Below are 19,463 nucleotides of genomic sequence, written 5' to 3'. Positions count from 1 at the left end.
GCATAGAATGCAATTTTCACTTAACATTCACTGAGACCAAGATAGCAACAACTCTGTTCCTAACCAGATGAACTTAGAGAAAGAATGTTTATCAGTCACAGTACGATAAGGTCCACCCTCCAAAGTAGCAGAAACAAAAAGGGGAAAAAACTGAACCTAACAATAGAATCCAGAACCAAACAAAGCTTAGTGAAGAAGAGGGCCAATATTAAAACCTATCTAATAAAAGTAGAAAAAGATACATGTATTTATTAATAAAAAAAATTAAAACATATACAGGGGCCCATTTACAACAATTATATATAAAACATTACAATACCAAGGGCTTAAAAGCTTGACACGCGTTTCGGCCAAATAGGCCTTCCTCAGAGGTCATATATATGTGGCAAAATGGCTAATACATATATTCACATACACACAATCAAGAATATATACAAAGTGCTTTTTACTTGTGAATACTGTGGCAACACAATCAAAGAAGGAAATTTTTGGACCACAAGTCTACTTTATAATCACTGGGCTAGTGATAGCACTTTAAAGGTCTTATGTGCATATTGACCCTGTGCCTGGTGATTTTATTTTTGAACAATTTACTTTATGGTCCTTATTGAATTTATACTTTGTATATATTCTTGATTGTGTGTATGTGAATATATGTATTAGCCATTTTGCCACATATATATGACCTCTGAGGAAGGCCTATTTGGCCGAAACGCGTAAGGTCAAGCTTTTAAGCCCTTGGTATTGTAATGTTTTATATATAATTGTTGTAAATGGGGCCCTGTATATGTTTTAAAATTTGTTATTAATAAATGCATGTATCTTTTTCTACTTTTATTAGATAGGTTTTAATATTGGCCCTCTTTTCCACCCTCCAAAGTAGCCATTTTCTCCAAGGGAACTGATCTCTTTAGGCTGTTGATCAGTTATAATTCTGGGAGATCTGCTGGTCTTACCTGGAGATTGGCAACCCTGACAGGGAACAATAGCCACTATCTGATTTATTACTCTAACAGCAAATAGCACAAAATTACCTATTGTTTATTTACAAGATTTAAATCTTGATTTTCCAAAACTAATTCTGACAACGTGCTTCATGGAATATTAAAATTCACCCAACTTCCAATCCAAATACCTTTACTGGCATAAAAAAGAGAAGGTACAACACGGCCAATTCACAGAGAATCTCAATTATATAAACCATCAAGCAACACATAGGAAAGCGAGACTTCTGCTCCCTGATTGTTATGGCAGCCAGAAGGTACCTTGCAACTAAAGCCATAAACGAACAGGACAGACCAGCAGTATGCAAGCCACTTGTGAAGCAGAATAAAACCTAAAACCGACAAGTAAAACTTTAACCAAAAACAAAGCAAAGGTATGTGGCCCACTAGAACATACACGTTGCAAATGGGAAGAGTCTTGGTTCAATATCTAGCATTTCCAGTTAAAATCTTTCAGGTAGCAGTTTTGAAACCTTGGAGGGTTGCTGCCTGTCAGAACAGACAATACTAAGCTAGATGGACTAAACATCTGAATTAGCATGAGATGGCTTTGTATGTTTCCACTGGAACAGAAGTCTTTCCCTGACACCTGCATCCAACAATAAAGGTGCCAGACAATGGTGATCTTTTCGAAGATTGGGCACTAGTATCGAAAAGGCCCAGTGCTGACTATCACCTCAGAAGGCAGAGGAACCTGGAAGAGAGCTTCCAGTAGTCAGGAACAGGGCTTCTAGGCTTGCTTCTTGTTACGTATTGAAAACCATGTTAAGCTTTAGACTCAAACAGGATTGTAAATAGACCAATCAGAGCTGCGTAGTATTCTGGAGGGAAGCACTCTGATTGGACTTTATCTGTAAATAGCTATTGGTTGTTAGCTGACATGTGGGCGTGGCCTCCCAAGCCCGGACTGTTTAAAAGAGAGCCTGTTGCTCTAGGTTTTTGTCTCGTTCTTGATTTCTTCTGACTTCGTTGAATAAAGGTGTTATCACTGTTCACCTGCTGCCTTGAGTCTCGTAGCTAACACTTCTGGTTTGCAGCTACAAATTAAGCAGTCGCTTTATTAAGGAGAAAGACCATCGGCTAGTCACTTTCCATTTACCTACCTATTTTTTATCAGATTTTTGTGCTGATTAAATGAGGGGACCATGTTTACTGTTTTTCTTTGGAGGAAGCATGGAATATAAATACGAGGAAAAGTATATTTCATATGAGATAACTATGTATTAGTCTGTTCATGCTACTAGCAAGTCTTATCTATTGTCGCATAATTTGAGTAGGTAGTGTGAAGTGAGGTGGGGGAATCTTTGTCTGGGTTTGTAAGGTAGCTCTCAGCGGCCCAGATCTGGCAGGTTCATGGGAACTGGTGATCTACTGGATAAGAACATAAGAGAAACTGTGCTGAATCAGACCAGTGAACCGTCTATTCAGATTTTACAGGTTCAGACCTTTTAGGGCTTTCTTGGTTAACACTAGCACCTTGAACATTTGGTTTGTACTTGGAAAGAAACCAGAGGCAGTATTAATCTTGTAACCCTGGATTTGCTATGGCATGTCACTGTTAACACCCTTGCTGCAGCATTTTGGGCTAGCAGGAGTTTCAGGATGGCCTTCAAATGCAGCTAGAGATGCCAGCCTTAGGCTTGCCAAGTCCTCCCGGGGGGGACTCCACCCTGACGTGCACGTCGTCCGGAAGTGACGCGGGCACGATGGGGGCGGGGCCATGGTAATCCGAGGGAAAACTCTATGGTTTTCCCTCGGATTGTCGTAGCCCCGCCCCCAGTGTGCCCAGTGTGCCCGAGTCACTTCTGGGTAACGTGGATGCGGCGTGCACACACGCGCACGCTCCAGCCACCAACCAGGAGTCCCCCACTGCGGCTGAATTCACACTTGGCAACCCTAGCCAGCCTCCATGTGGGACCTGGGGATCCCCTGGAATTACACCTCATCTCCAGACTACAGAGATCAGTTGCCCTGGAGAAAATGGATGCTTTGGACCCCATTGAGGTCCCTGTTCTCCCCAGAGTCCATCCCCAACTCTCCAGGAGTTTCCCAAACTGGATCTGGCAACCCCACCCGCATCCCCTGCCACGGGCCAGGGAGGATCTGGCAACCTCAAATGCAGCCCCATGTAGAGTACATTTCAGTAATCTAGCTCAGACTTGATCAAAGCTAGACAACATTGGCAGTAGACTCCACAAGAGAAATAACATTTCTAAAAACTTTGAAACTATGGGGGGGGACACTTCTCGGGTTTTGTTTGGGGGCTGTGTGAACAGACATTTGGGGGAAATTGAAATAGATGCAATACTTACTTTCATATAATCAAACCCAAACTTATTTTACTGACTTGGCACAAAATGCATAATTCATAATTTAGCATATAAAATTGTGCTATGTACAGTGCAGTCCATAGCAGAGTTACGCCCTTCTAAGCTCATTGAAGTTAATGGGCTTAGAAGGGTGTAACTGCTTAAGAGCTGCACTGGTAGTTTTCTACAAGCAAAATCACAAATATTCCCAATACTACACTGAGAGAGAGAACTGCAAACTGCTACACCCTACGCTACTTTCACATATGTATTTTAGTTTTGCTATATGAGAGGTAGGGAAAAAGTAGAAACTGAAAATAGAAATCACAACAACCGTGTACATTAGGTTGTGAAAGAAGGACAGGCCAAACGTCACCTAATAAGCATCTATTACAGCACAGAGACTGTAATCTGGGTTCCTAGATTTTAGTCCAACACACACTAACAACTACACCACACAAATTAAATGGCAGTCTCAGACAAAGCCTGGAAAGGTGATGGGTGGAACTAGAAGTTCCTTTTGCAAAATACGTTTCAGTTCTTTTAGCCTTTGCATCCGAAAAATAAGGAATAAGTATTTTCCACTGCTCAAGATTTATGAATCAATTAGCTTCTAAGGGAATAAAAGGAAAGAAGTTCCTTTTAAGAAGCAAACAAAATACAGGAAAGGGTTTTTTGAAGGGGCCTTGGAGATTCTTGTCTCCTTAAACATCCTCAAGAGAACTGAAATCAACTAAAAACTTTTGGACTTTTCTGCATTAGGTCTAAGATTTCAGTTAAGTGCATGAGGCAGGGGAGGGAAGTGATTGATATTTGGAATCAACATCTTCGATCTTTCCCTTTCTTTTGTGTAATGGAATTTTGACCTTCATTTAAAAAGTGCAAGATTAAAGTTACCCTTCAATGATAAGTACTGACTAATTTTTAAAAAGTTATTTTAGCTTATTTTCATCTTTGTGTATGATTCAGTCAAGTTATGTACTTTAAGTTCCATTAACACTGCTTGATCCTAACCCTAACCCTAACCCTAACCCTAATATCAAGAGGAATTTAAGCGCAATGAATGCAGCCACAATAGCTACCTGGAAGCAGTCAGACTTTTTTAAAAAGTGGGGGAGAGCCCTCTTCAACTGAGTCACATTGAGAGAACATCAAGTTTTATTGCCTCGCATTCAGTTTCAAGGGAAAGGAACTAAAGCTTCCATACCGTATCTTACAAATGTACAGATGATGTACCTCTGAGTACTTTTATCAAGAGAGAATAAAGAGACAAAAGATAGCGAATGCCTAGCTTACTTACTTTCCTTACTTATGTTTATTAGCTTCTATGACCAAGGTCTTAAGCTCAATTATCAAACATGAATATACAGCTTTAGCCTCAAGATTCAAGATTTACAATAAACATTTACAGCCAAAATAAACAAATCTAAAAATCTAAAATGTTAAAAGAGGACTCATTAATAAAACTATGATTTGCCTTTCAGCCTTCACCTGTGCTGAATTTTGCTATAAGGTTTCCTAGATAAAAAGGGGTTACATTGCGTTTTTTTATTGTCATGCACAGTTACAGAAGAAATATCACTATTTCCACTGCATAGACAGAACAGAGAGCATGATGTTAGCCAGGGGTCTTGTTGTAGAAAAAGAGCTGCCGGAGCTCATTAGCATAACTCATTAGCATAACTTATTTGCATATGCCACGCCCCCTGACATCACCGGAAGTGACAGAAGGCCACACCCCCTGACATCACCGGAAGTGTGTCAGAAGGCCCGGCTACTTACCCTCCTGCTTCATCCTCATTCCCAAACGGAATGAGGATCGAAGCAGAGGGCGGGGTAAAGAAGGGGGCGGGGCTTCACCACGTGACCGCCCCGCCCCCTAGAGGTTCTCTTCCGGAGCTCCGTACCTGAGAGCTCCCCCCCGACTAGAGCCCTGATGTTAGCCTTTTCATGGTCAGCTCATATTACTCCAATGCTGCAGCAGATGCACTGGCTACCAATTAGTCTCCAGATTCAATTCAAGGTGTTGGTGTTAACCTTTAAAGCCCTTAGTGGTCTGGAACCCTCACCAGGGGTCATTTTCTGGGGGAGCGGAGCTCCAGCAGTAAGAAGCCCAGGGGGCGGGCACATGTAACAAGCCCCGCCCCCTGCTCCCAGCAGCCCTCAGTTGGGCCACGAGGAGCAAGAAGCAGCCAGGTAAGTTGCAGAGCCCCCCCCCCCGCCTACCTTCGGGTACAAGCTCTCCCTCCTCTGCGAGGGCAGATCTGCTACATCCCCCCCCCCCAATAGCTAGCAATCCAAAAGAGACCAGTAGAGCCTGAGCGGAGCCTGAGCGGTGGGTGTTGCCTTCTGACACACTTCCGGTGATGTTAGGGGGTGTGGCATATGCTAATAAGTTATGCTAATGAGCTCCTGCACCTCTTTTTCTACGAAATGACCCCTGCTCATAACTACAGGATCGCCTCTCCCATTACAACCCCCCCCCCAGCACTGCCTTCGGTCATCATCTAGGGGTCTCTTGCAGTTGCCTGGCCCCAGGATGGCTCGGTTAGCCATCACCTGGGGAAAGGGCCTTCTTGGTTGTGGCCCCTAGGCCTGTGGAATGCACTGTAGGATGACACCCATGCCCTGTCAGATTTGTCTAGTTTATGCAGGGCAAGCAAGGCTGAATTGTTTAGGTTGGCCTTTGGAGGGTAGCCACATGTTTGGGCTGTTTTAATAGTGGTGTGGTGATAGCCACATATCTTAATAATTTAAAATTTGGGCGAGCGGCAACTAAAACAAATCTCATAAATAATGTTCTGGTTTTCTCTCCCCTACAGGTTATCATGCATCATGATAAGGTGCAGTGGAAAACCATGCAACTGGATGCTATGCATATTTAGTGAAAAGTAAGTCTGAATGAGATAAACGGGACGTACTTCCTAACAAGTGCAGCTAAGATTGTAGCTTAAAAGCCAGTTCACAAACAATCCATTCCCTATAGGTCGAGATAGGCAAGATTTTATGAGAATATAATTTGAGTCCAGTAAAAAGACCAAAGAAGCCAGGGCCCTCAGTTTGCAAGACTCAAGCAAGGCTGTTAATGATAGGATGTTTTGGAGGTCATTAATTCATGTTGTTGTTCAGTCACACAGTCGAGTCCGACTCTTTGCGACCCCATGGACCAGCTCCCGCCAGGCCCTCCGGTCTTCCACTGTCCTCTGAAGTTGGCTCAATTTCATGTTCGTTGCATCTATGACACTGTCTAACTATCTCATCCTTTGCCGTCCCCGTCTTCTATGACCTTCAACCAGCATCAGGATCTTCTCCAGTGAGGGCTCCCTTCTCATTGGGTGGCCAAAGTATTTGAGCTTCAGTTTCATTATCTGGCCTTCCAGGGAACAGTCAGGGTTGATTTCTTTTAGGATTGACTGATTTGATCTTCTTGCAGTCCAAGGGACTCTCAAGAGTCTTCTCCAGCACCATAGTTCAAAAGAATCTATTCTTCGGCGCTCGGCCTTCCTTATAGTCCAACTCTCGCATTAATTCATAAGTCGGAAGCAACTTCAGGGCATTTAACACACACACAAAAAGACCAATTTTTTTTTTTACTGGGAATAAGCTTTTGTGGGGGGATATGCAGTGGTCCAGTATAGACTGATCTTGTCAGATCTTGGAAGCTAAGCAGGGTTGGTCCTTGGATGGGAGACCACCGAGGAAGACTGCAAAAGGAAGGCAATGGCAAACCTAGGGTTGCCAAGTCACTTACCGCTAATAGTGGGGGAGAGTTGGTCCCTGCCCGGGACATTTGCGCATGTGCCGCGATGACGTCACCAGGAAATGACGTCATCACGTTGGGCACATCGCTGGCTGACGCTCTAGCAATCAGCCTGGAAACTGATAACATCATGGCGCCAGGCACGTCAGCCCAAACCGGGCACTTTGGGGGCGGGGTTCCCCCCACTGGCCTTTTCCGGACTGGTGGATTGGGGACCCTTTTAGTGGGGGAAGCTCGGCCCTCCTGGGGGACCTGGCAGCCCTAGGCAAACCACCTCTTCTTAATCACTTGTCTTGAAAACCCTATGGGGAGGGCCGGCCCGAGGGGTTTATGCGCCCTAGGCCAGGCTGCCTCGTGGTGCCCCCTCAGATGCCAACCTCATTGGGAAATTCTAGGAATTTCGCAAATAATATAAGTGCAATGCTTTGAAAACTAAGAGGATTAGAACAGATGTGCAGCATACCATGGCATTAGATTTTAGACTCTTTAAAAATTAATACCTGCCCAACCTGTGCTTCAAGGCCATACTATACATGAAACTCTTCTAGAAAATCCCTATCCAACTTTTCTTTGAGACCTTTCGATGGAAAAGTCTCCAAATCCTACTTAGAAAAATTGCTTCTTTCATAAACTATTCTTTTAGAACACTTATCTTAATTTTGAAAAAGCAACCTTCCACTGTTCAGTTCTCCTTGTACAACAGTAGCACTGATAACCGTCACTGAATTTTAAACTTAAATGAAGAGAGATCACCTGTCAACTAGTCTTTCTTCAGCTCTCCTTACTACTCCTCAAGGACGAATAAATGCAATTTTAAATAGGTGTTTTGGAACGCTTTGAGGATTAACAGGATTTTATCCCAGCATAATATTCCATAGATTAGAACCCACTTTGTCAGAAGTAATATAGCAAGTCCTCACAAAAATAAACAGGAGGGTCAAACGTGTTAAGTACCTTAGCAAAAGGAGAGAAATGGACAATTACTACTATTGTAAATGGTCTCTGTACTTTTATACGTAATTACATCTCACCCTGTAATTTCTGTATTTCATGTGTCTTTGTCTTAATTTATTCTCCCATGACCTCTTAGGCCAGGAGTGTTAAACAAAAGGCCTGGGGGCCAGAACCGGCCCGTCCAGGGTTCTGATGCAGCCTGTGAGCAACTAGTGCAAGAGAGAGAATAGGAGATTGCTCAGGGGGAGTGGGCGGAGCCACTCATTGTAGCTTCGGCATGGCAGAGCAACCTCGTCTGTAGCACTCAAGCAGCTTGCGAACATCTGCCCAGTGCTGCACTGCTGGCTCAACAGTCCGCCCATATGGATTTTCTTTTGCACCCCCTCACAGCCCATGAGGCCTTGCAGTGAGGATACACCAACCTGGAATTTCCCAGCTGCTATCCTTTATACAGTTTATATCTCCAGTATCTGGCATTACATTTATGGTACCCATGGCCCGGCCCAGCAAAGTGACATTTATGTCAAATCTGGCCCTCATAACAAATGAGTTTGACACCTCTGTCTTAGGTCATTTTTACATTGGTTATCTGCGCCTGATTTAATGCTTTGGGAAGCAATTTTTCCCCCCGTGCTTCTGCACAATATCATGCTGCATTCATGTACCTCTTAAGGTTTCCCTGCTTTTCTCTGGTCTCTCTTAAACCCGCTTTGCTGTAAAGTTTCAGGAAAGACTGCAGCAAATCCTTAATGGCTTCTATAGCTTTGGATTTTCCCGCCCAAGCCATTTCCCCTGTGCTGACACCTCCCATGTCCCCCTTCTGCTAATGGGAGGCTTTTTATTTCTTTTTATTTCTTCAGCACTAGAATAACATTAGGCTGATATACCATTATAAGAAGTTCTCCGAATTTCAAAATTTAATTTTTTTAGACAGTAAGTCTCTAGTCTCTTCACTTGCAGAGATATAAGGGGAAAGGCATTATCTCCCCAACGAAAGAAACTAGAGACTTTAAAAAAGAGAAAAGAAAGCTGGGAAATTAGAAACTCTGTTCTATTGTTATAACATTATATTGATATAAAGATATTCTAACACTGATTTTTAAAAATTGCAAAAGCCTTGGTGACTCGGGGGAAGGGGTGTGGCTGCTGCTGGGGGACTGGGGCAAGGAAACTGCAGGGAATCCTGCCATGTGGAAGCCCCATTGCCACTGTACTTTCATCAGCAGCTGCACCAGCAATGGGGAATCCACACAAGCCCGTCCCCATCTGGAAAGTGTCTGTCTCAATGGACCCGCTGCACACATCTGATGAATTATGGTCTAGTTCGTAAAATATATGGTGGAATGCAATCTTGTTTTTCTTTTAACATGCCACTAGGATATGTGAAATAATGAGGGAGGTGTCCCTGTTTCTATACAGAAAGAATTTACCTCTCTTAAGGAGTCACTTTCACCACCTTCCAGTCCACGTATCAGGAATCCACTCTCAACTTGGATTTGAACCCTGTTCTCTTCTGTCCCTTCAGCTTCTGCACACGTGTCTTTTTTCCTTTCTTTTAAACTGCTGAGCAGGCCCATAGCTACAGTGGGGCCTCCCGGGGCCCAGCCCCCTGACTTCCTGCCAAGACCCCACGACCTCCTGTCCAACCCAGGCCCCATGACTCTGTGGGCCACCCAGAAGAATCTCCGCCTCCACCGCGAGGGAAGTGGTGTGAGGCAGTCAGGCCAGCTGGCCAGCAGGAACCTTCAGCAGCACTCACAGGCTGGCGGGCCAGGGGCGCAGCATGGCCAAGGCCAGCAGATGCAGGCCGGGCGCCTCTTCCTCCTCCTCCTCTTCTGCCTCCTCCTCCTCCTCCTGTGCCTGCACGCCCAGTCGGAGCACCGGCGGAGGCCAGCTCAGCTTCCAGGGCTCTTTCTCTCTCTTGCTCTCGTTCCTGCCCAGGGGGATCTCATGCACACTATTTGGGCTGCACAGGGTTGAACGTGGCACCCTCTTCTCCTGGGCCAGAGTCACTCTCCGATCGTTCAGGCTGGGGGGGTGTATGGGGGGGTGTCTCCCGAAGGAGATGGGCCAAAACAGACAGTGCAGTATCTTCGCCAGTGTTCCCTCTAAGCTGAGTTAGCGTGCGCTAGCTCGCAGTTTTTTAGCCTCCGGCTGACACATTTTTGTCTTAGCTCAGGAAGGATGGCTCCAGAGCCAACTAATTGATGCAGCAGCCAAATCGCTCGTTCACAACTTTAATGCCAGTAGCTCACAGAGTAGAATTTTTGCTCACAAGGCTCCACAGCTTAGAGGGAGCATTGATCTTCGCGTCTCTTTGCAAAGGGCACCGGGGAAGAAAAGGATCTCCCCGTCCCGCAAACTGGGCTGTCTTTGCTGCACTGCCTTTAGGATCCGCATCCTTCTGGCCCGATGCAGGGGCCAAGGGATCAGTAGGTTTGCCCCTCCTGGCACGCCCCTTCCCTCCAGCCACCACATGGAAAGACCAGCTGGGGCAGGAGGCAGCCAGTGGACATGAAGTTTTTAAATTATTATTTAATTTTTATTTCAGTGCCCCCCCGACTTAACATAAGAACATAAGAGAAGCCAGTGTTGGATCAGGCCCATGGCCCATCCAGTCCAACACTCTGTCACAGAGTGGCCAAAAAGACCAGGTGCCATCAGGAGGTCCAGCAGTGGGGCCAGCCCTCCCGCTGTTGCCCCCTGCCCAAGGACCAAGAAGACAGAGCATCACCTGCCCCAGCCTGTGAGTTCCTATCTGTACCTTGTGGCTAATAGCCACAGATGGACCTCTGCTCCATATGTTTACTTAAAGGCCTCCTGAATGTTTATTTTTATTTTAAATCCTGGCTAAGGGCCTGCTGCTGAAATGCTCCCCAAAACCACTTTCTTTAATCATCCCAGCCAGGGGCAGATTAACCATGAAGCAGACTAAGCAGGCGCTTAGGGCACCAGGGCCAAAGGGGGCACCACAAAGTTGGGGAAAGGGCGAAGAGCTCCGTCTGTACAGTCTATTGCGTGATCATATGAATACATTTTTGTATTGCTGCAACCTGCATTGTCTATCTCGTCAGAGAGGTCAACAACTAAAATGGACTGGGTCAGTGCGGAAAGGAGGGGGGAGCACCAAGATAGGTCAACGCTTAGGGCACCAGTGTGAGCCTTAATCCCCCCCCCCCCCCAATCCCAGTCAGGGCCGGCTCACTCACTAGGCGAACTAGGTGATCGCCTAGAGCGGGACGGCCCTTAGGGGCACCAAACTGCACCCGGCCCCATACTCTGGGAGTTTCTTATTTGTGTTTTTCATTCTTCCTAAAATGCATTTATTTTTAAAAATTGGTGGGTGCGGGGCGCAGAAGGGATCCTCGGGTGCAAAATAAACTGGAGCCGGCCCTGATCCCAGCATATTTTCTTTGGCCAGACCCAGTACTGGCTCTCCAGTAAAGACGTTTATTAGCTTTGGAGCGGGCGAAGGGAGCGACGGCAGGTTAAAAGAAGCAGCAGCAGCAGAAGCCCGCCCCCTAACCTCTTCGCGCCGTCGTTACCCGATCCCGGCGAGAGGAGGACACCCACCCGAGAGTTGGAAATCTGTAAATGTAACTTACACATGCCTTACACATATATGGGTCGCTCCCATCGGCAGGCAGGCAGGCAGGCAGGCAGGCTGGCAGCGACGCCACTGGTGTTCGGCACACTTCTCGAGCCATAGGAGCGCCGCCTGCGGGGGGAAAGGGGGTGGGTGGGGGAAGATGCTGAAGAGAGGGCGATGGAGTGACTGTGACCTCCCGCTCCCCCCTCCTCCCCCGTCTTCGGCCTCCATCAGCGGCCGCCTAGCCCGGCGAGCCCCGAGAAGGGGAAATCAACAAAGTCACGCTTCCCAGTCACATGTCCAATTTTTTCATTTTATTGACTTTCCGCATTTTTTTCCCACCCCCCCCCCCCTTGCCATGTTTAAGCAGCGCCCCGATCGTGAGGTCTCTCCCCCCCCCCGCCACATTTCCTTCCCAACGGGGGTGGGGGGAGTGCAGGCTGCTCCAGATGCTGGGGAGCAAAAAAGAAAAAAGGAGAAGGGGGGGGGGAAAGGACCCTACCCGGGACGTCAATCTGTATTTGATGGAGGCGCGAGGATTCGGCCGCCCAAATGAGATGCTCGCGTCCTCCGCCGAACCCCGGAGCTTGGGCGGTGACGAAGCCGTCTCGGATATATATATTTCAGATTCCCCCTTCTGGAGATCGTTTCTACAGGGCACCCCCCCACCCCACCCCGAATTTTTCCCCCTTCTGCAATGCCGAGTTCTATTCTTGCAATGACTTAAAAGCTGACTGAACTCACCACAGTCACCGGCGACACCATATTGGTCGAAAGGCCTTCTCTCTGCAGTCCTCCGCCTTTGTTTATATAGCGAGGTCTGACTCGGGGTGGGGGGGGGGGATATCTAAAGCGCTCCCTTTAAGCAGGATCAGAGAGTGTATCTATTTCTCTCAATGCCGATTGTTTTCTCGGTTCTTTTTTAGAACGCCGTGACGTCACAATAGCCGGAGCGAATGTGCAAGAGGGAAGCGCTCTGGGGGCGGCGTCTCAGGCGAACATCGTCCCTCCCTCCCCTCTGCTTCCCTCTAAAGAATCATAACTTGCTGGTGAGCAGACCGTGATCGCAACGGGAGGGGAGGGGGCAGTCCGAATGTGAAACCCGCCTCCCACTAATAACAGCAGCTGCCTTCCCCTTCTCGGTTTAACAGTGCATGAGGGATCTCGCCAGCTCTTATTTTCTTATCCTCTGACTCCAAGTGTCTAGGATCATCCTCCAGTGACAGTATTTGCCTTAGGATTCAAGTTGGTTTGAAGTAGTAGAAGAAAGTTTGAGTCAAGTGGCAATGTTAAGACCAACAAAGTTTTATTCAAGGTATAAGCCTTCATGTGCCATAGGTTTGCCCTACTGAACTTTGACAGGTGCTCTCTCTCTCTCTCTCTCTCTCACACACACACACACACAGAGAGAGCGAGAGAGAGAGAGAGAGCGAGAGAGAGAGAGAGAGCGAGAGAGAGAGAGAGAGCGAGAGAGAGAGAGAGAGCGAGAGAGAGAGAGAGAGCGAGAGAGAGAGAGAGAGCGAGAGAGAGAGAGAGAGCGAGAGAGAGAGAGAGAGATCATAATGAAGAGATATAAAAAGAAACACCCATACAGTTTGTCAAGTGCAACAGTCTCACAGTACTCACCATGCACTTGCATCCATCTGTATTTTTACCAAAGGAAATCCTAGAATTAGGAGGGGAATAACCTATTTTAGCCCAACAGCTCTCCAGATCATACGCAGAAATAAGTCCCTCCTATGTTCAGTGGGTTTACTCCCAAGAAAAACATATTCATGTTGCTACAGTAACAATTGCAATAGCTCCATGACTGCACAGTTTTCCTCCAAGTTCTCAGCATCTGTTCACTCGAGAGTCTTTGCTTAGTATGCTTTCGTGTTGTCCCAGACCTGTGTTTAAAGCGTGCTTTTCCATTTGCAAATTACACAATAGGATTGCATTAAGGTTGCCATCCTACAACACACGTCTTTGGGCACAAGTCCAAGTGAACCCAATTGACAGGATTTTTATGTAAGTGTCTATGCAGGCCTGCAGCCAAAAACTTTAGTTCATGCCAATGACCTTACAAACATAAGAAGCCTCTGTGTATGTCAATGTAGGTTTCACAATGAGATTTTAACTGGCAGTTTCAGGCAGAGTATTTTAACTGTTTTGTGGCTGGTGGTTGTTGATCATCCATCAGAATGTTCTGCCTTATCTTCCGACTTTCCACTGTGCCTTGACAAATGCCAAAATATGAATTTAATTATTCCCTTTTCAGTTGCCAACACTTGCAGCCTCTCGTGATATGATTTCATGATTTCAGCACAGAAGTATGTAGATGGGTGGAAACGAAGAGTGTGGAGAGTTAGAATTTGATATAATCCAATTTCTTCTGGTTAGGGGTCATTTAGTAGAAAAAGAGGTGCAGGAGCTCATTAGCATAACTCATTAGTATAACTTATTTGCATATGTCACACCCCCTGACATCACCGGAAGTGTGTCAGAAGGCAACACCCACCACTCAGGTTCCACTGAACTCTTTTGGATTGCTAGCTATTGGGGGGGGGGACAACACATGCAGATCTGTCCTCGCAGAGGAGGGAGAGCTTGTACCTGAATAAAACTTGGTCTTAAAGGTGCCACTGGATTGTTTTGGGCCGGGGGGGGTTCCGCAATTTACCTGGCTGCTTCTTGCTCTGACTGAGGGCTGCTGGGAGCTGGGGGTGGGGCTTGTTGCATGTGCCTGCCCCCTGGGCTCTTTACTGCTGGAGCTCCGCTCCTGTGCACGCCTGCAGGAAATGACCCCTGCTTCTGGTATTTTCTGCATTTCATGGCCTCTTGACCCTGCTTTTCCCCCATATAAAAATCTGCCTTGTGAGGAGCTACAAACTGCATTTGAGGAGCTGTGCCCGTGCCACAAAAAGCCTATGCAGCAATAAAACTTTGTTAGATTTTGAGCATCTATCCAATTCAGTACTTTGACTAACTGTGTAGAGAACTGTTGAAATGACTTGACTTCTGCAATTACTTCAGGTATCTTTGTCACATCGTTCTCATCCTAACTCAACAGTGTGTTGGTTTCAGCTGTTCATTCTGACTCAGTTTTACTCAGGGGTCATTTCGTAGAAAAAGAGGTGCAGGAGCTCATTAGCATAACTCAGTAGCATAACTTATTTGCATATGTCACACCCCCTGACATCACCGGAAGTGTGTCAGAAGGCAACACCCACCACTCAGGCTCCACTGGACTGTTTTGGATTGCTAGCTATTGGGGGGGGCGGGAATATGCAGATCTGTCCTCGCGGAGGAGGGAGAGCTTGTACCTGAATAAAAGTAAAAGGTAAAGGTTCCCTTGCTCGAAAGCCAGTTGAATCCGACTCTAGGGTTGCGGTGCTCATCTCCGTTTCAAAGCCGAAGAGCCAGCGCTGTCCGAAGACGTTTCCGTGGTCATGTGGCCGGCATGACTAAACACCAAGGCGCACGGAACGCTGTTACCTTCCCACCGAAGTGGTCCCTATTTATCTACTTGCAATTTCTTGCTTTCGAACTGCTAGGTTGGCAGGAGCTGGAACTAGAGACAGGAGCTCACCCTGTCTTGCGGCACCCGGGTCTTGAACCACTGAACTACTGACCTTCCACAGCCTGCAGTTCAGCGTCCTAACCACTTGAGCCACCGCAGCCCCTGAATAAAACCTGGTCTTAAAAGGTGCCACTGGACTGTTTTGGACAAGGGAGCCTCTGCAGCTTACCTGGCTGCTTCTTGCTCTGACTGAGGGCTGCTGGGAGCAGGGGGTGGGGCTTGTTGCATGTGCCCGCCCCCTGGGCTCTTTACTGCCGGAGCTCCGCTCCTGTGCGCTCCTGCAGGAAATGACCCCTGGTTTTACTTAATCCTTAGTCAAGATCAATTATAGCTCTGCAGTTTGGTATCACCTATCTCTGCACTCAGCTCTGACCTGGGTAGCCTAGGCTAGCTCAGTCTCGTCAGGTCTCTGAAGCTAAGCAGAGTCAGCCCTGGTTAGTATTTGGATGGGAGACCACCGAGGAAGTCCAGAGTCACGATGCAGAGGCAGACAAAGGTAAACCACCTCTGAACCTCTCTTGTCTTGAAAACCCTGTGGGGTCATGGCTGCATCTTGACAGGTCTCTCCACCACCACCACCACATCTGAACTCTGCCTTCCTACGGAAGTTCATCGACACTCAATCCTGAGCACCTTCTGAAAGCTTCAAAGCATTATTTGAGACGGTAGTTGCTATGGGATTCTTGTGAAGACAAAAGAAGGGACCTGTGGCATCTTGAAGTCCAAAAAATTGATTGTAGCACAAGATGTCACAGGACTCTTATTTTTGCTGCAAAACACATACAGATCTACCCCACTGGAATAGGAACCTTAGGCCGCGGTCACACGGACCTCTTACCGCGCTCGTTTTCCCGCAGTTCTTCTATCCGCGACATTTTATATCGCTTGGAGGTGGTCAGACGGTCCCTCCGTCTTCCGCTTCACTCGCGCGAAGTACTGATCACACAGTGCGCCGCCCCCGTTGCAGCGCGGGGTTTAAAAAAACACAAAAAACCTGTGCATGCGCTTGTCTTCCCATGCGCATGGGCGAATTATGGCTTGAACAAGCAACATCGGCGTTACCAAACTGTCAATACAAGTGATCGAAGACGTAAAGGAAAACGAGAAAGAAAATGGGGTTAAACATGCGCTTGGGCGTACATACAACTAAAAAGACCAAAATAAAAGCTAATGCCTGTTTGCACATGCGCATAACTTAAACCGGAAACACAAAAAAGGGGGGGTAGCGCGGTCACGGCGGATTGCTGTCCAGATACCAAAACCGCGGATACAAAGCGCAAGATATCGGAAAAACACCAACGAGTGTCAGAAAACGTGGATAAAAAGAGCAAAAACCGCGGGACTCGGCCCGCTTCGGTGCGGAAGGCGGGTTTGCCAATATGAACAGGAAACTTTAATGCACGAGGGATCAGCAGCGAAGCCCGCACTAAATGTCCGTGTGACTTGACCCTTATAGTGGATCCATTTCATTTATTTTTATTTGGCTATTTTACCTGTTTTAATTCTTTTGGTAGGTGGCTTACAGGTGTGCAAAAGTTCCAATTTTAGCATATTCATAGATACTTATTTTGTAGTCCTTTGTGTTTGAGGAAGGGGGGGGGGCAATGGGATCATGGCTGACGCCCAGTTCTCCGCCCCTTTAAGTAAAGTGTGATATAGGGGTTGGGTGAGAATTGGAGAGACCTAGGTTCAAATCCCCACCCCAGCCATGAAGTTCACATTGTGAGCTTGGGTCAGTCACTCTCTATATCACTGTTTAGTTTCTTCAAAGAGAGACTTTTGGTATCTGACTTTCAAGAGAGAGCTTCCACACTGGGTATCAGTGTCTGTTTGGCTAGCAGGCTGAGCCCATTGATGTGTGCTATTCTTCTGAGATTCTGTTTTGGAACTGTGGGATTTACTTGGGCACCTGCCTTCTTTTGTGCAAAGCTATATGATCTTCTACGGACATGAAATTAAGCAAACTCTGGAGCACAACGGAAGACAGGAGGGCCTGGCATGATGTGGTCCATGGGGTCATGAAGAGTCGGGCTCGACTGTGCGACTGAACAACAAAAACAGATGATCTTCTCCTGAACTTTTAGTGCTCTGACTATGACACTAGTTAAAATCCTTAAGCGAGCCAGTTTGGTGTAGTGGTTAAGTGCGCGGACTCTAATCTGGGAGAACCGGGTTTCATTCCCCACTCCTCCACTTGCACCTGCTGGATGACCTTGGGCAAGCCATAGTTCTGGACCAGCTGTTCTTGAAAAAGAGCAGTTTCTGTCAGAGCCCTCTCAGCCTCACCTTCCTCACAGGGTGTCTGTAGTGGGTAGGGGGGAGGGAAAGGAGTTTGTAAGCCGCTCTGAGGCACCTTTGGGTAGTGAAGGGCTCTTCTCTCTTCTTCTTCTTCTCTTAAAACACAGTTGGAAATGTCATTATAAATATTAATATAATAGTAAAAGGAATGATGAACATAATTCTGAAGGACAATCAGAACAACAATCACAATTTTAACTTGCTTCTTTTGACAAGAATTTTAATTGGTTACTTGCTTAGTGTGTCTTTATTAAGATCAATATGGAAGATTCCCTTGGTCTGAATTCCATGCCAATACTTTAAAAAGGTAAAGGTTCCCTTGCTCGAAAGCCAGTCAAGTCTGACTCAAGGGTTGCGGTGCTCATCACCGTTTCCAAGCCGAACAGCCAGCGCTGCCCGAAGACGTTCCCGTGGTCATGTGGCCGGCATGACTAAACACCAAAGCGCACGGAACGCTGTTACCTTCCCACCAAAGTGGTACCTATTTATCTACTTGCAATTTCTTGCTTTCGAACTGCTAGGTTGGCAGGAGCTGGAACTAGAGACGGGAGCTCACTCCATCATGCGGCACCCGGGTCTCGAACTGCTGAACTACTGACCTTCCACAGCCTGCAGTTCAGCGTCTTAACCACTTGAGCCACTGCAGCTCCTTGCCAATACTTTACCATGCTGGATTTAAAATTCATGGGGGACCCTCTGTGGTTGTTTCACTTGCAGCTCAGTGGCTCATAGGATTAGAAGCAAGTATTCTGACTGGCCCTCTTGAGCAAATTTGGAGCCTTTTGCAATACCACCTCCGGGTGGTGGCTGGAGATCTCCTGGGATTACAACTGATCTCCAGGTGGCAGAGATCAGTTCACCTGAAGAAAATGGCTGCTTTGGAAGGTGGGCTCTATGGCGTTGAAGTTCCTCCCCTCCCTGAACCCCACCTTCCTCAGGCTCCACCTCCAAAATCTCCAGGTATTCCCCAATCTGGAGCTGGCAACCCTAATCCCACCCCAATACAACAGTAATATTAGTGATGGTGCATAACTGTGAGGTCCTTACTCTAAATATAACTTTAAAATGCCATATGAGGGCAGAGAGGACACTTGACTTGCGTGGGTGGATGGGACAGTGGGATAAGAACAGGTACCCTTCCTGGTCTCCTTGTATGCCATTCGATGGCCTTCCTGTCCATCAGAACCAAAGAGGCTGGTACAAACTTGGGTTATCCAATGGGACAAGCAGGACATGGCAAGGGCGTAGACTTTCCAATTTCCCGGGGGGGGCTGGGGCTGGGGCAGAGGCATTGCTAAGTCATTAAAAGAACTGGGACCCAATGACATCATAGGGAGGAGCTAGTGATATCACAGGCATGGTTACTATCTATGGAGGTAGACCCATGTGGGATTTAGGGATGGGCTCCCCAGAAATTTAGGGAGGCCTGGGAACCGTCCTAGCAATGTCCCTGGGCTGGGCTAACCCCAGGAACAGTTGCCTTCTTAGCACACTGCTTAGAAACTTAGAAAGGCCCCCCCTCACACCCCACACTTTAATAAGAACATAATATCAGGCCATACCACATTGCAATAAATCCCCTAAAACTTTATACAGAAATACTGAGCTTCCCTACCATTTGCCACAACTAGCCCACCACACAAGAAGAAGAAGAAGAGATTGGATTTATACCCCACCCTTCACTACCCAAGGGAGTCTCCTCAGAGCGGCTTACAAACGCCTTCCCCTTCCCCTTCCCACAACAGACACCCTGTGAGGTAGGTGGGCCTGAGAGAATTCTGACAGAAACTGCTCTTTTTCAAGAACAGCTGTGCCAGAGCTTGTGACTGACCCAAGGTCACATCAGCAGGTGCAAGTGGAGGAGTGGGGAACCAAACCTGGTTCTCCCAGATTAGAGTCCCCACACTTAACCACTACACCAAACCACGACACAACCAGGATCAAGACTCCTAAGTGGACCAACAGACAGGCATACACTTGTTTGAGA

At 47.0% G+C, this 19,463-nt stretch overlaps 1 protein-coding gene across 1 annotated transcript in view; it reads right to left on the bottom strand.

The window, feature by feature from the left end:
• The window catches only part of TMEM86A (transmembrane protein 86A), a 66,813-nt gene extending 54,334 nt beyond the window's left edge, over window positions 1-12,479 (bottom strand). Inside the window, exon 1 of the mRNA XM_015412896.1 lies at window positions 12,361-12,479. Coding sequence (XP_015268382.1) covers window positions 12,361-12,381 — 21 coding nt within the window. The 5' untranslated portion in view covers window positions 12,382-12,479. The remainder of the gene's footprint in view (window positions 1-12,360) is intronic.
• Window positions 12,480-19,463: the final 6,984 nt, after the last annotated feature.

This window comes from Gekko japonicus, unplaced genomic scaffold (assembly GCF_001447785.1).
Source record: "Gekko japonicus isolate JY-2015 unplaced genomic scaffold, Gekko_japonicus_V1.1 scaffold1453, whole genome shotgun sequence".
Taxonomy (NCBI): Eukaryota; Metazoa; Chordata; class Lepidosauria; order Squamata; family Gekkonidae; genus Gekko; species Gekko japonicus.
This window is presented reverse-complemented; position numbering and strand designations above follow the sequence as displayed.